Source organism: Poecilia reticulata, chromosome 1, assembly GCF_904066995.2.
Source record: "Poecilia reticulata chromosome 1, P_reticulata-male-v2, whole genome shotgun sequence".
Lineage (NCBI taxonomy): Eukaryota > Metazoa > Chordata > Actinopteri > Cyprinodontiformes > Poeciliidae > Poecilia > Poecilia reticulata.
This window is the reverse complement of record NC_088830.1, coordinates 30,364,391-30,380,608: the sequence shown is the minus strand read 5'-3', so window position 1 is coordinate 30,380,608 and position 16,218 is coordinate 30,364,391. Positions and strand designations below refer to the sequence as shown.

General features: G+C 39.2%; 1 protein-coding gene across 7 annotated transcripts in view; it reads right to left on the bottom strand.

Moving 5' to 3' along the window:
* The window catches only part of znf827 (zinc finger protein 827), a 102,356-nt gene that overhangs the window by 5,725 nt on the left and 80,413 nt on the right, over positions 1–16,218 (bottom strand). For 3 of the 7 annotated variants that reach the window (XM_017304946.2, XM_008420155.2, XM_008420191.3), the window contains exons 9-13: positions 16,075–16,212; positions 12,325–12,496; positions 10,735–10,901; positions 6,561–6,770; positions 5,260–5,437 (exon numbers count right to left, since the gene is read on the bottom strand). In XM_017304946.2, the coding sequence (XP_017160435.1) occupies positions 5,260–5,437; positions 6,561–6,770; positions 10,735–10,901; positions 12,325–12,496; positions 16,075–16,212 (865 nt within the window). Of the gene's footprint in view, positions 1–1,383; positions 1,435–5,250; positions 5,438–6,560; positions 6,771–10,734; positions 10,902–12,324; positions 12,497–16,074; positions 16,213–16,218 lie in introns of all 7 variants that reach the window. The other 4 variants (XM_008420180.2, XM_008420172.2, XR_014089077.1 and 1 more) reach the window with 3 other exon arrangements.

The following is a 16,218-nucleotide window of genomic DNA, read 5'->3' as shown; positions in this document are numbered from 1 at the left end:
ATAATTAAACAATTAAATATCCGTCTTTTCCAGCAGCCACTGTAAAACCAGTTGAGCAAACGTGCTGGATCTCTGCTTGGGTTGCTAGGTGACAGGCTGGACTCAGTTGGGGTTGCTAGGTAACGGTCTGGGATTTCCGCGTGAGGGTCAGTGCCTGCTGATTTGTTACGTTACATTCTGAAGGCTCATTTTCCAGACACCAAAAGACGTCAACTTATTGCCAAAAAACTAACTGGGTGAGTTTTTAAGAGCTTCGGCTGCTTTTAGTAGTTATAGAAATCAAAATGGAAGCACACAAACGTGCAAAATGTGAATTGTGTTCCCTTTAATACTAGTTTCTGGAAGCCATAGAAGGTCAACCAGCCCCACACATTTACTTAATTTAACAAATTTGGTGTCAACCGTGAAACATTTACGCTGGTAAAATGTTCGTTTTTAGTGCTTTTGTTTTCAATGTCTTAAAAGCTCAAAGGTCCAAAATTAAATCCATATTCCCCTAAAACAAAGACGGTTTTTCTATGTTCGTCTCAGCAACACAAACTAAGAGAAGCTGTGTCTCCATTACAAATGTACGTAAAACTTGTTGTTAAATGTCCAAAAACAGAATTTCACAATTGCAGTGTTTCCATTAAAGAAACGCAATAAAAATCACATTAGAATAAGTTTGTTCACAGGATCAGTCTTTAAAAAACATGCAACGCCATCATCCTCCTTCCACTTCCTGTCGTCTTCTTCGTCTTTCCCTCCAGTAGTAACATCCAGCTGTTGATCACATCACTCTTTTCCATTACACCAATTTCAAGAAAGCTGAAAAACCACCTCATCCTTATGCAAACACATCTCATCAAAGAACTAGATTTATTTATTTTTTCAAAATTGCCATGTTTCCATTAAACAAATGTATTTTAATAATTCCAGTTTGAGCAATTATTCAGCTAAAGATGATTAACGCCAATTGGGGGGGAGCTGGTTGACCTTCTCTGGCCTCTGGAAACTTTCATCAATATCTTAAAAGATGACAGCGGCACAAACAAAACTTGTTGCTGCACAAACCAGCACAAACGTAGCACGGACCCTCGACACCAATTTAGTTTGAATTGAAGACGGTGGCGGGGAGGGCAACTTCACTCAGGTCATTCACAACCAAGTAACACAGCTTGACATTGATTAACAGGAAGTGATGAAGAGGAGGAGGACGGATAAAGGAAAACTGTGTGGAAAAAATGCTGGAGATGTGTGTCGGTTTAATGGTGCAAGAATGGAGGTGAGCAGGTGTGAGTGGGGTGTGTGGGTGGAATAGAGTGGGGGGGTGAGTGACAGGCTGGAGGAAGATGGGAGCAGGAGGACATGATGGGGGGAAATGAAGGAATGAGTGGCACTTACATTTAAATAGCACCTTTCATCTGCTCTGGGCCCCAAAGCGCTTCACAAACCCTGCAGAACAGAATCACCTCAGAAAAAAACCTCGAAATGATCAAGGCCCTCTTCTCTCCCTCGCTCCGTCACACAGAGAAACACAAACATCTGGCTACACCCGTCTGTCTGTCTGTCTGTCTGTCTGTCTGCGCACACGGCCACAAGTTTACATACACTCGTCACGGACAAGGATCCATTTTGGGCTTTTATTATTCATCTGCACTGCAAAAACACAACATTTTATCAAGTGTTTTCTAGTGCAAATATCTTAGTACATTTGAAATGAGACAAAACTAACTTACAATTATTTGTTAATACTATACATATTATTTCACCTTTAACAAGACATTTTCCCATGTCATAAAATCTGAACTAGAACTTTTTAATTAAGGAATTAATGACTTAAAACATGCTGCTGTACTTTGCTGTGGAGTTATTTGTAATAGGCCTGTCGATAAATTTTGCTTGATGATAAATTCCCCCAGAAATTATTGTAATAAACGATAATATTGTTGTCTTGAGACCATTATCAAGTAATATAATGCAAGAATGCAATTATTTTAAAGTTTAATTTAATTTCTGATGAACAATTAACATTGAAACTGGGTGACATTTTAAATATCCAAAATAAACAAAACAATAGAAACAACAAAGAAAATGGATACTGAAGTCTTTGTAAACAAAATTTTCCTAAAAAAAAAAAAAAAAAAAAAGCTAGTTGAGACCAAAACACCAAAACTGAAAACTTTTGTTTTCCAGTTTTTAGAAAAAAAGAGAAAAACTACAAACCATGCTAATGGAAATGATTGAGTTTGTTTTAATTTATCACGCAATTAATTGATTTATTGCTTATTGTTATAATTTAACAGTAAATTATAACAAGTTAGAAGTTAACTTACAAAATCTACTTGTAAATTAGTTTTATTTGAAACTTAAAACTAGACAAAAATACTTGGTAAAATTTTGTGTTTTTGCAGTGTGGAAGGAATGTTCTCCTTTTCCAGGTTGGAAGGATTTTTACAGCAAAGAAATAAAAAAAAAACAAGAACTAGATGTTAGAGTTGGACTCAACCGGCCTCGTTTTGTCAGCCGGGTTCCTGATGACGACTGAGGGCAGCTGGAAGGTTTTTGTTTGAATTCGTAAAGTCAAAGGAAGTCGGTTAAGGCATAAGAAGAATTAGTTTTAGTTTGGGAAAGTGTTTTTGGAGACATTTTTTAAACAATGAGTAGAAATATTAAGAGGCCTAAAAGATTTGGATGTTGAGAAACAACAAGTTGATTTGATGAGTTCTAGCAGCTGGTGGTCAAACCACAAATTAAATACTGGTGGATGTTTGTGTAAATATTTTAATCAATATATATATAATGTTGACGTTGTGTGGATTAAAAGCTGCATTTTAAAACTCTTTGCAGATGTATTTTACAAAAGGTTTATTGTCAAAGATGGTGGTGGCAGCATCATGCCCAGACATTTTGCCACGGTGAAGAGAACTGTGTTTGGTGGAGTCGTTGCAAGGCTTTCCAACCTAAACCATATCAACTGTGAAGCACAGTAGTGGCAGCATCATGCTTAGAGTTCCATAAGTTAAGAAGAAAAATAAAAAGCCCAAAAATAATGACATTTATACCCAAAAACAGTGTATGCAAACTTCTGACCCAAACTCTACTTCCTGTTTTTGATAATAAAGTTTAAATACTGTTTCAAAGTGTTTACCCACCAGTTATATGTACATAAAACTGCTCCCTTTGCTTCCCTTAGTAACCTCTGTTAACTTGTTAAAAGTTAGATTTTCACTGCTAGAAATTTGAACTTGAAAAACATTTACAGCAGACAGAAGAAACATGTCAAATATTCCAAATACAGTTGATTTATCCACACAGCGGCTGCAGGAAATGTGCCGTGTGGAGACTTTGGAGCTAACGAGGGGCTTCCTATGCATTCATGTTCTGATCTCTGCAGTAGACGTCGGTGCAGCTTCCTACTCTGATCCAGTGGCATGTGATGGATAAATACATGCTAACTCCACTGATGTCTGCACAGAAAAACACATGTTGAACACAGATTCCTGTTCATGACATGATGAGGCGGCAGTCGTAGTGACACTTCAATGATTCTGCACATGCACAGACTAGACGAAACAAAAACATGGCTCATGTTGCTTGAAATTAGTCTGGAAACGTTACTTTAAAAAACAAAATTCACTTGGATGGATTGAAACTTGAGGCCAGCGTCTGTGTGTGGGAAAAGGTCAGTGGATGGATTTGGCTGAGCTTGAAATGGTACAAAATGTGGAAAAGTGGATTCTTTAAAGTGTGAAGCACTTCCAATCAGAATATTATGAATAAATGTTTAAATATTTGAACATTATAACCCGTCTATAGTAGAAAGAGCAACATTTTCAATAAATAAAGGCAGTAGGAACTGAGATATCTGAGCTAATAAAGTGTGTCTGATTATCTTTCAGGGGTGCGCCAACAGATTTTATATAATCAGCCACTTGGTGAACCAATCCAAGTGTCTGTGTATTTCTGCTGGAATGCAGATTTCAGCAGATATTTTTCTCTGGCATGGCTGTTAGCTGTGGGCAGAGGAACAACAGACCCCGAGGGGAAGCCCATTTCCAGCTCCTTTTCCACTCTCCCTTCTGTTCAGAACAGCCACTGCAGACCCACAGACCACTGTCTAATAAGTCAGACTTGCCAAGGGAAGCTGTCAAGCAGTGAAACTACAGCTTGCATCGTTTGGTTTTCCTGGCAGCAGATAATGAGCAGAGAAGTGAGGTTAACTGATTCGAGCCACATGGCTGAAATCGTCCTCAAATTGACCGCGCATCTGCGATTCTGCCGCTTACAGGTGTCATCTGTGTGGCTCTCGCGGTTCACTTCTTATTTCTCAGCTGTCATGTGTCGCCTTGATTACAAAGATGGTGGCAGATGAAGTGCCTGATTTCGTATAGGAGAGGTTTACCCAGTTTTTGTTTGAAATAATTGCAGTCTTTAACCAAAATTAGGTGAAACTTCATTGAATTGTGCAGTCTTGATTATACCGTATGGAGAGATATTTCAAGGCAAAACAGGAGAAAAATATGTCTTTCTGTAAAGAAGTAGGCTTGGAAGAGTTGAGGCTCACAAACAAGCATGGAGGTGGCAGCATCATCCTCTGGGTTTATTTAGTTAGAAAGTGGCAGAAGTGGAGGGAACTGTTTTTTATTTATATCTTTGTTAAATATAAACGAGGTGCATAAAGGGCGGCACAGGGGCCATTTGTGGCTCTCTAAAATGATTTTGTGTGGCCCTCAACTATATTCTGCAACAGTCCAAGTCTGCTGATTGATGCACACGGACTTTAAATACAAATGTTTTTTTTTTATTATTCATCCAGGGTGACATTTTCACTCAATATTTTAAAACATATTCTTAATTTTTACATAGGTAAAACAAATTATCTGGAGTAAAGGTTTCTGGTGAGGGAAGTGAAAGTTGTAGCCGTATGTAAGAGCCAAGGCTTTCACAGCTAAGACGTCTTTTCCGGATGTGAAGCATGGTGAAGGCAGCATAATGCTGTGGTGGAAATTTTACAGCCAGAGATTCTGGTGTACTTTGCATAAACTGCAGGACTTTATTTTCAGACAGTATGTTAATCTTGTTTTCTATATATTTCTTGTGTGAACCTTTATATCTTTGGCACCTGACCTAAATCAGGTAGAGATTAAATAATTCAGCTGGCACATCTCTGTCGTAAATCTGTATTTCTGGAGGTTCTTGTATGTGGTGAATTGGAACGACGATGGAGAGGAAGGACTGGTGGAGTTAGGAACCTGTGTCTGTACTTGCTTTCCTTACTTGAGCCCTCCGGAGGGGACGGTGTGGCACTTCTTGTGCTCCAGCAGCTGCTCAGGCGTCTTCAGGAACTTGTGGCAAACGTCGCACTCAAACATCCGCGTGATCAGGTGGATCTGGAGGTGCCGTTCGTACATGCTGCGCGTCTTGCACACAAAGTTGCAGAAAACGCACTCGAAGCCTGGAGAGAAAAGAATGACAGAACAAAATGAGTGAAGAATGAGCGAAGCAAATCCAGTCTGATTAGATTCTGGATGTGATCCAGACTAGATTTTAGCGAGACGGCCTCCAGAAAACAATCAAATACAGTAAAAACAAAATGTCATGCAAATCTCATCATTCTGACACATCTGTGATTTTATTGGTTCTTGTTTTGTGAATCAATAAAAAGCTCTCAACTCCATTTCCAAATAGGAATATTATTAAATTAATTCATTCTTTAGGTCCCAGTCTTGATTAAACCTTTAACAAGCTCGATAAACAAGGCATTTTGTTTACCTTTCTGACCCAAAAAAGGTAAACAAAATGCAAAAGCCACAACAAAAGTTATGCTACCATGTGTTAGCATAACTTCCCTTAAAGCATAATTACCATTTTGGCTTTTTGAAGTAGTGTTGTGCTTTCATGGAGACTTCCTTTCAGCATGTTTCAACTTTTCAGACAAAAAACGTGTATTGGCCCAGTTCAGACTAGGCAGGTCAGGTTTATTCATTCATTTATTTATTTTAAATTGGTGATTGGACAGAAATTCACCCTTTGTTCTGATGTTTATCTTGTAGTGCGGAAGTCACTACTGAAGGAAGAACACGAAAAGGTCAGCATGTTTAAAAATGAAGCAGGAGGAATCAGAAAAGGTGGAAGAAGTTATTTTCTACATTTATCTATATTTTTCTGTAATTCATTCACAGATTATTCTCTCTTTGAAGAGCCTATTTAAAAAAAAAAGTTTGGGGTGACTCATTTATTACCAAGGAAATATTTATGATACTCTGCCTGTGGAGTTAACATCTCATTCCCTCCTGAGCTCCTATAATTTCATTTGGCATGTATGGACTAGATTTTAGTGGCTGATTGATCAGAAAAATCCAATTCTGCGTGGGCCCTCCCCCTTTGCCTGTTCTCTGTCTCAATGAAGGAGCTTCAATGCTTCGTGTCTTAGTTCCTGCTGCACTTGTTGAAAACGTATTTCAAATATAACTAAACCATAGATTAGACTGATTTTAAATGTTAATAAATATTATTTTAAATGAGGGAAAAAAAAAAAAAAATCAAACGTGATGTCAAGATTTTACTTTGTTCCTAACCTTTGTCCGACTTGTCCTCGGTTCCTGATCCCGAGTGGCTTCCGCAGCTCGCCTGGCTGCCCGCCGACAAGGGCGGGACCAGCAGGTTCTTCAGTTCTTCGTTGCCGTGGGCAACGTCCCCGCCCTCCGAGCTGTTGAGCGAATCGCTGAGGGCCGAGAGAGACGATGAGGTGCTCTTGGTTTCGCTGAGGGGACTTCTTGAATTCAAACCTGGACAGAAGAAGGAAGGGAAGTGAGAGTTACGTCTTAGTGAGACGACGAAACTGAGAAATAATAACCAAAGTAAAATTCAAGCACTTAAAACAAATCACTATTACTATTATCATTAATAAAATCTAGCGATGGTGTTTTACCTTCTACAGTAGAGGTCAACTAAAATATAACACAATTTTCTGTTTTGAAATTTCCCACACACCTGAGTGGTCCCAAGAACACTAAAAAAAATGTCAATAATGTTTAACATATAAAATATAAGTCACTGTGTCACTAGCAATAATAAATATTAATATCATTGACACAATCCAAGCAAATTGTGTTGAGGTAAATTACCTTCCTGCTCAAATTGCATGCTTAAATACAATATATAAAGAAAAAAAAAAAATTTGCCAAGTTTTTTGGCATTTAGACAAATATTTTTTCTGATTCCAACTGATCTAAAACAAAAAAGGTTTATTTGGATTTCACTTCAAACAAAGTGGAAAAAATGTCTGACTCTCTTCGATGTATGAAAATATCTGGTTTCATCTGTAAGTAACGTTTTCCAAATTTAGGCTTTTAATCAAATGTTAGATTGCACTTTATTACAAAACTATGCAGTTTCAATATTAAGCACTTTTCCAACATTTTCAAGGATTTCAAGCACCAGTATGATGAACTCTGAACATAAAAACGAGACCCAAAAATAAATCTGTGGGCTGCATACTGTGCAGAAAATCTATTTCTGGGCACTGCCATTGTTATCTGCATGCACACACACACACACGCGCGCTACCAATACACACGCAGAATAAAAGCAGGCAGCCTGAACTGGGAGCCCTGCTGCCAGTCCAATCAAGATGCAGTGGGCTTTTATTGATCCTCTTCTCTGAGTCCACAATTCAGCAAGAAGAGAGGGGGAATTAGACGGAGGAGGGGCGGCAGCAGGGAGGGCCGGGGAGCGCGGGTCACGGCCGAAGGAGCTAAGATGGCGGGAGCATCTAGGGGCACAGCGCAACAAAGGGCATTCACTCAGGAGGGAGTGAATGGAGGCAGGAAGAAGCCTCCAAATGGTTGACCTCTCTCTTTAATACAGGCACACACCAATGTAGAAACGCAGCGGGTCTGCTCTTTCAGGCAGGGAAATTATTCTGGGATGGAGGATGAATGATTACCTTCCATCAAATCTATATATAGCAGGTCATTACAGCTTGGTCTTTGCCGCATTTTTAATAAACTCAACCAGCTTCCTTTACTGCAGCCGCTTACCTTCTCGCATGGAGAAAGGAAATTACACCACAGTTTTTTTTCCCTTTTTGGGTATCAGGAGATTAAAAATAGTCCAGCTTCTTTTACCTGAAGTTTACAATAATTCACAACAGGGAATAGAGAAGATTAATGTCAAAAACTAAGTACTCTGTGATTCAAGAGTCCCCTCTAGGGATCTTTTTACAAAATGCCATCAGATTTCAATCAGAGTCAGATCTGCACTTGAACTAGGCCATTACACTGCAAAAACAAATCTTACCAAGTATTTTGTCTACTTTCAAGTGCAGATATCTCAGGACTATTGAAATAAGACAAAACTATCTTATAAGTAACATTACAGCAATATTTAAGAGCTTGTTTATATATATTGAAATGCACTTGTTCTATTGGCAGATTTATTACTCATAACATGGGAAAATGCCCTTGTTATAAGTGAAAAAAATGGTGGACCTAGTACTTTTCTCATCTATACTGAAGAATTGTTCATTGTTTTTCTAATTTTCCTGTTATAAACTAACTTTGGCCATGCAACTGAAGCCTGAAGCATCTCAACACTAACCATGTTGCAGCATCGCAGATGAAAAAAGGGTTTTTGAATTGAAAATAATGCTTATTTTAATAGTTTTTGATTAAAATGTAATTAATTAGTTAAATCCCCTGTAATTAGCTCTATTAAAATTTTTAGTTCAGTCCCACCATTAGAAAAAACCACATAAAACAACCTACAAATGGCTCAAAACAAAAAAACAAAAGCGATCATTTAGCAGTATTGCTTTGTTTATGACTAAACTAAATTCTGGGATGTGATGAAACCGATGCAGCAGATGCTTTTTAAGCTCAGTAAACTCAGCTGCACCCTGACAGATGAATCTTCCCGAGGATGCAAAGGCGTTTGCTTGTGCAGTTTAAGGTACTTAAAGTTTTTGCACATAAAACGGTGGAGTCCGTCTTGTTTGAGACAAAGATAAATGCCACAGCAGGCTGTGAGGTTTAAAAGTCGTCCCCAGAGCAGAACCCAGCCTGTCTTCTCAGGACCCGAGGCCTATCGATTCCTCCCCAACAGGCACGATAACGGCCAGCCTTCTCAGATAAACAAGGCCACCACGGACTGCCGAGGACCCCTCAGCTGTCTGCGCCGGACATTCCCACCCAGCAACACCATCACCCACAACGAGGGGCAGAAAAGAAAAAAAAAAAAAAAGAGGAAAAAACATCAGCAATAAAACTGAACAAAGCCGTTTCAGACAAGAAAACGCGTATCGACAACCTGGGACTCAGGGCCGCGGCTCTAAAAGTGAGGACGGTCGATCGGACCGGGCTTGTTTGTGTCTTCCTCCCCGTCCTATGAACTGACCTCTGACCCCGTGTTTTTAAACTCCTGCATCACAACGTTTCTGCTAACAATTCTAGCTTCTTTCACACAGAAATGAAAAACACGGTCAGACCCTGAAAGACGATTACAGAGCTGTAAAAGTATTCCCTCTTCATGTTTCGCCACAATGTAGTGCATAGGATTCTCAACTGGATTCAAATCTAGCCTTTGACTAGGCCTTTCCAACACATAAAAAACATTGCGCTGTAGCTCACAACTAGGGTTGGACATTAATTATATCATTTATAAGAATTTTGACTAATTATAGTCACAATAAATTCCAGTTTAAAATCCCCTAAACTTTGTATTGCTGAGATTATTTTTATATTCTTCTTCAGCTTGTTCAATAAGAGTATCAAATATCAATAGATTTTATGTGACTGGTGTCCTAACCAACCACATTAAAATGGGAATGTTTTTCAAGAGCAGTATTTATGTTTGTGGGGTTATAATTGACGTGTCATGCAGTCACAGCCATACAGTTACCTAAAAAAAGGACTAATAAGTAATTTTAGATCTCTGAAGCTCTTCCAAATTTCCCTCTCAGCTGTTTTTTACTTCATAATTCCCTCCAGTTTAGGTAGGTTTGCAGTTGTGCCATAATCTTTCTGTTTTCAGATGATTTTAAAATCTATGGAGAGAAATTTGTTCCAAAATTATAAGAAAATACAAGTTTCAAAAGTGAGACTGTGGAAAACTTCTCAAACAAAAAATATGTTTAGTGAGGAAAATACATAATATGTACACAATATTTGAACCTATATTTTAATTTAATTTTATTTTTCAGGGGGTTTTTTTTGGAATTACTTTTTCAGATTTTTATTAAATTTTTTTCAAATTTCAATTTTTTTAAAATATTTTCTTTACTTGCAATAATATTAGAAAAAATTTCTCCACATAAAAAGCCTGGTATTTTGTTTAATAACTAAACTCTGCTTTATGAGTTGCATTTGGAAATAAGATGCTTTCTGAAGGTATATTTGGTTACAATTGATTTAAGGGGAATCAAATACAAATGCATGCCACACTTTTCAGATTTTTATTTGTAAAACGTTTGTTCTTCCCCTTAATTATAACCTAACGTGTGTGTTGGTCTATCACATAAAATCCCAAATGTTGAATTTTGCTCATTGTTTAAATTCAGAACCAGATCAAAATTATCGTCCAAACAAGTTTCCACCCACTCTTACGTGTGAAAAGTTTTCCAAAATAACTCTTTTTGAGAATCAGAATTAGCAATAACACATCTTAATTTGGCTTTTTACGAGTTGATTTTTTTACTACAACATCTGACGGGACAACCGAAGCCGGCGTCTTTTGGCCGACAGGCGTCATTACCTGCGTGTCCGGTGCTGATGTGGCTCTTCATGTCGCTCTCCTCCATACAGACGTAGTCACAGACGCTGCAGCAGAGCGAGAACATCCACTGCTCCTTGTCCACATGAAGCGACATGTGGCTGACAAACTGGGCATTCAGCTCCGTCTGGAAACCGCACACATGGCAGCTGGACAGGGAACAGACAGCAGAGAGGGGCGGGAGGAGAAATGGTGAGAATGAGAAGAGGGAGACAGTCAGATTCAGTGTTACATTTGCCTGCATAAATTACCAAATGTATGGTGTCTCCGCATTCATTTTAGTTTGAATAAGATTATCTGAAAATGACTGGAAAAACGAGTTTACAGTGTTGAAACACAGAGGGAATTTCTGGAGAACGGTTTAATAAAAAGAGGATCAGTCCAGGTGAGTATTAGATAAAATGTTAAACCAGATGGGAACTGGTTTGGTTTCACATGGTGAAACGGTTCAGTTTGTATCAATAAAAATTAAAACCAGTCTGGGTTTGCTGCATGAGACAGAGAGAAAAGCAGCTCATGCAGAGTCAGAAGTTTAACTTTCAATCGTTTGGATCCTTTTCCAGGTTGGAGTGATTACACCACAAACACCTTTAGTGTGTTTTAAAAACATTACCTAAACCAAATGTTTGCATTTATTCTGGATTTTCAATCAAAATAGTTTATCCTGCAGGTAAATTAAACATTGTAACCCATATTATTCAACCATTTTCAAGTAAGCACTGTGGCTGGTGATGCTGCGGGCCGGATAGATCCCCAGTAGCAGTCAGTCTTACAACTCAAGTCCAGTGGCTGTCTTGACAAATTATCAGTTCAACTTCCAAACAGTAGAAACGATATTTCACACCAACATCATCAGTTAGCACTGCTATTCCGCCTCATTTGCTTTTGCTGCTCCTCTTTAGATCTGACCTGATTGTCAGAGAGTCAAGTTGGGGATACAATCCTTGCCCATATTCAAATTGAGAATGATCCAAATGTGACCCATTAGCACAAGTGGAGACTTTTCACTTTCCTTCAGTGAAGAGTTATTGCAACAGAAAACTTTAAGTCCAGAACAAAGTATTCATTTCTTAATATGTAGGATTTTTGCCTTCACTTTAATATCACAGTAAATATCTCAAAAGTAGACATTGGTGTATCCAAATCTGCTTTTAGCAAATTTATTAAACTAACTGAAATAAAGCAAACATTTTTAAATTTAAAATTTTTTACAATAGAGGTAAAAAAAATAATTGAATAATTGAATGTCTTTCTGTTAATAAGCCAAATTGACAAAAGTATTTTTAAGTTTTGGGAGTTTGGACACCAACAGTGTATGTAAACTTTTGACCGGATGCTAAAACGTCTCATATAAATCACGTGTGAATCTGGAAATATAAATATATGATTTCTCAAGTTCATCATCCAAAATGTTAGGACGAAAATCTAAATTTGACAAATTTCCTCTATTTATTTCACAATGTGAACCTGACTCACAAAAGTAGGTTATATGGATCTGTAATGTAAAGATGAATCTGTGTAGAACCTCAGTGTTGTCCCCCCCTGAGTGTGTGTGCGGTGTGTGAAGCCTACCTGTAGTAGTACGGGCAGTTCTTGCGCTCTGCGGAGTCGGCGGTGACGGCGCTGACGATCTGCTCGGCGTCCGTTTGGACCAGCTTCACAGAGTGGATGGTCAGGTGCTGATTGAGGTTTGCTCTGCACTTGGCTGCGTAAGGACACAGGTGACACTTGTATTTCCTCTCCTCTGCAACATACACACGCACGCACACACACACACAACCCGCCTCATTTTAAACTTCACTCTGGATCAAACTTTTAAACCTGGTCAATTAATTCCTGACACGGTCCAATTTTCAGGAAGGTAAAAACACATAAATATAGATTTGATACCCAGAACATTCACCTTTTTTTCCTCACCATCTGAAGCTAAATCAAACAAAACCTCTCTTGTTTTAGGTCACTTAGAATTTCCAGAGTTATTTCCATTTGCTAAATGCCACAACATGTCAGTGATTGATTTTTTAATGCCTTCAAATTCAGGAGTTTTCATGCTTTTCCTCTGTATTTTGATAGGGCTGCCTCTGAAACGTAAGACTTGGGTCAAATCTTTTGCGTTTCCTCCAACAAGCGTCTCACCGTAGTTTACTGGAGTTCTGGTCCATTCCTCCTGACAGAACCAGTGGAACTGGGTCAGAGCTGTAGGCCGCTTCGCTCACACACGCCTTTCCTGATCTTCTCTTTAGAAGCTGTGGGAAGATCAGCTCCCCACAGCTGACATAGGCATTGTGATGGCTATGTCAAAACATTGACTGTGTTTCAATATTTCCACATAATGTTCTTTCCTCACTTCATAAAGTGCACCAGTTCCTCCTGCAGCAAAATAGCCCCACAGCATGATGCTGCCACCTCCAAACTTCACATTTAGGATGGTACAATCTGACTTTTTATGTGTCTTATGGAATAATGGCTTCCTCTTTGTTGAGCGGCCTTTCAGCCCATGTTAGTACAAGTTTCACTGGTCTGTCTTACCAGCTTCAGCTGCATCTTTTCAGTTTTTTGGCTTTAGTTCTGGGCTCAATCTGCACATTTTGGACCAGAATCTGTCTCCTGAGCAGAAACACGTTTCCTGAGCGGTCTGATGGTCCGACACTCCCCTCATGTCTGAACTTGAGTAGAAGAACGCGGCGTCTTGAAATTATTTCCAAGGATGAACCAGACTGCTGCAGCTTCACGATTCTGTCCTCTTCTTGGCTGATTGATGTTGACTTTCCCATCGTGTCAAATCGGAAAGCAGGGAGTTCCAGGTGTGGCCTTGAAACGCATCAAATTAACTAAAGTGTGTCAGTGACCTATCAGAAGTTTCCAAAGCCATGACATCATCATCTGGGCCTTCCCTTATTGCTTAAAGGGACAGTAGTAATTCTTTATGTAAACTTTTGATCTTGAAGACATTAAAAAATAAATCTCAGAAATATTATTTTATTATTGTGTCATTTAGCAAATAGAAATATTTTTGGTGATTCTAACTAACCTAAAACAGGAGATGTTTGGTCTGATTTCACTTCAAAATAGTTAGGAAAAAAGATGGACGTGTTTATTCGGTGTATGTAAACTTCTGTTCAATTTATAAGCAGTATAGAAGATCTGCAGAAACACGTTTCCTTTTATGCAAAAACAAATTAGCATAACAACACGTCTACTCCCCCCCTCAACAAAAACACAAACACTAACTCTCAACCCATTTGCCCCAAGGACATGAAGCCAGGCAACCTTTATGTCGCCGGGGAAACCAAAAAGACCATCACAGTGACATATGCCCCTGCTTCTGCTCTCTGTGGTGTGGCCAAGCTGTTCGCAGCCAACACTCTCAGATGGTGTGTGTGTGTGTGTGTGCGTACCCTAAATGTGTGAGCATGTTCGGTTGTTTGGGGGGCATTTGGTACACAAGTCTCAACTTGTGAGCTGTGGTGTCCCAAAAAGGCTCCATTTATCTGGAGTCCAGAGGAAATGTGCCTTTAAATAAAACCGGGAAGGTGGGATTATTATTAGATTCTTGTAACTAACGAGGACAGAGAGCGGGACAGTGGAAGACGGGGATGGGGTTGAACGGATCAATGGAGAAAACGCAGAGTAATCAGGTCACCAGGGAGTGAGGAAGCCTCCCAAGCCTCTGTGTGTGTATGAGTGTGTGTGTAGGACAGAGAAACGGATGGAGAAGACCAGTCGGACCATAAGTGTGTGCAGCATCCTTCAAGCCGGGTAATTAGACGGCAGTTTTCCCAGAGAGACTAATCACGGTAGTAATCTTTTTCGAGGAAGGGTAATCTAGTCCGGTCAACCTTATCTATTTACAGCAGGCGCCACAAACAACATCTATGCATTAAAGGAAATAAGAGGACTCCGGCTGCAAATAACGATTATTTTATCAATTATTCTGACGATTAATCGATTAGCCTGACGATTAATCAATTAATCTGACGATTAATTAGATAAAAAAATGTAAGGTTTTAATATACAATGTTAGAAATAAAACACAAATAATTTGAATAATTTGTAAATAAGAAATACACATTTTACACATTTGACGTAACAAACGTCCCTTTAGTGAACACTTGATCAAACGTAGCAAAGGATGCATCTGCAGCTAAAAAAAAAACTATCAACACAGTTTATGACCAACCTGTTGATTATTTTTTTGGATTAACTGATTAATAACTGATTAGCAAAGGGGGCTTAGATTTGTTTTTATATTTACAGAATTTGAACAGGTGAAGTTAAATCTATGATACTTGAGTTCTGGGTAAAACAGATTCACTAACAATTTTCTTTTTTTTTTTTTTCAAATGCAAAATATTTGGTTTTTACACTTCTGACTTAATTACCGCTCTTATTGTGTTGTACATTCAGCAAAATGGCATTTTTAGAGATTCTAAACGAGTATGTACAGACTAAATTAGTTAGCCATTATTTGAAAAATAACGATTAATCTAGGGCTGTTGTAAACGATTATTTTAGTAATTGAGTAATCTATAGATTTTTCTTACAATTAATCGAGTAATCGGATAAAAACAATTATGAAATAAAATATTGGTAAATCTTCCATAACACCAGTGTTACTATCGGATATCAACATCAGTCTATTTTTTCCACATTTGAGCTTCCCTACCAGTTACTTTTTTGTAGACCGGGGGAGCAATACGGGATATTTACGGCTCCTCCGTTCAGAAACTCATCTAGCCGCCATGTTCCGCCTCCCGTTTGTTCAGACCGGGATGATATAAGTTTATTGTGCGGTTCGTCCGTAAAGCTGCTCTTACCCTGTAAGCATCAACCCTCAGCCGCCCGCCGTGTTCAGTCTCTCCGCTCACCTGTATAAATCCTCCTCAGCTTCTTCCCGCCGTTCAACCAGCAGCTCCGGAGCAGAAAGGCTGCCGAACTCCCGGCATCGCGCCGGTCATTTTAAGGATGTTTATTGGTCCCACAAAAACGATGAAAACCCGGAATTATCACCAATCAGTAAAATCCCCGCGGGCCGAACTTGAAGATTGGACGTTATGCCGCTAACACGTAGCTTCCGTCAACAACTCAGAGGCGGAAGTCAGAGCTCCGCGCAACGCAAATAATGTTCCGGCTGAAACACGGTGCGCTAAATGATAAAACATAAATTAACGAAGCTTCGAGGCAGGTCAATTTTCCTCGAGGAATTTTAATAATTGAGGTACTCGAATCACTCGAGGAATCGTTTCAGCCCTAGATTAATCTGATTAATCGTTTCAGCCCTATAAAGGAGACCAAGCTTCTGTGTGTGAGCGTGTGGTTTACCTGTGTGGAGCGACAGGTGTCTGGACAGGGTCTGCTGCCTGCCGAACACCTTCCCGCAGACGGGACAGGGGAAGAGCTGCTCGTGTAGCTTCCACTGGGCGAGGCCGTTTCCTGGCTCGCCGTCGTCCTTCTCAGAATCTGAAA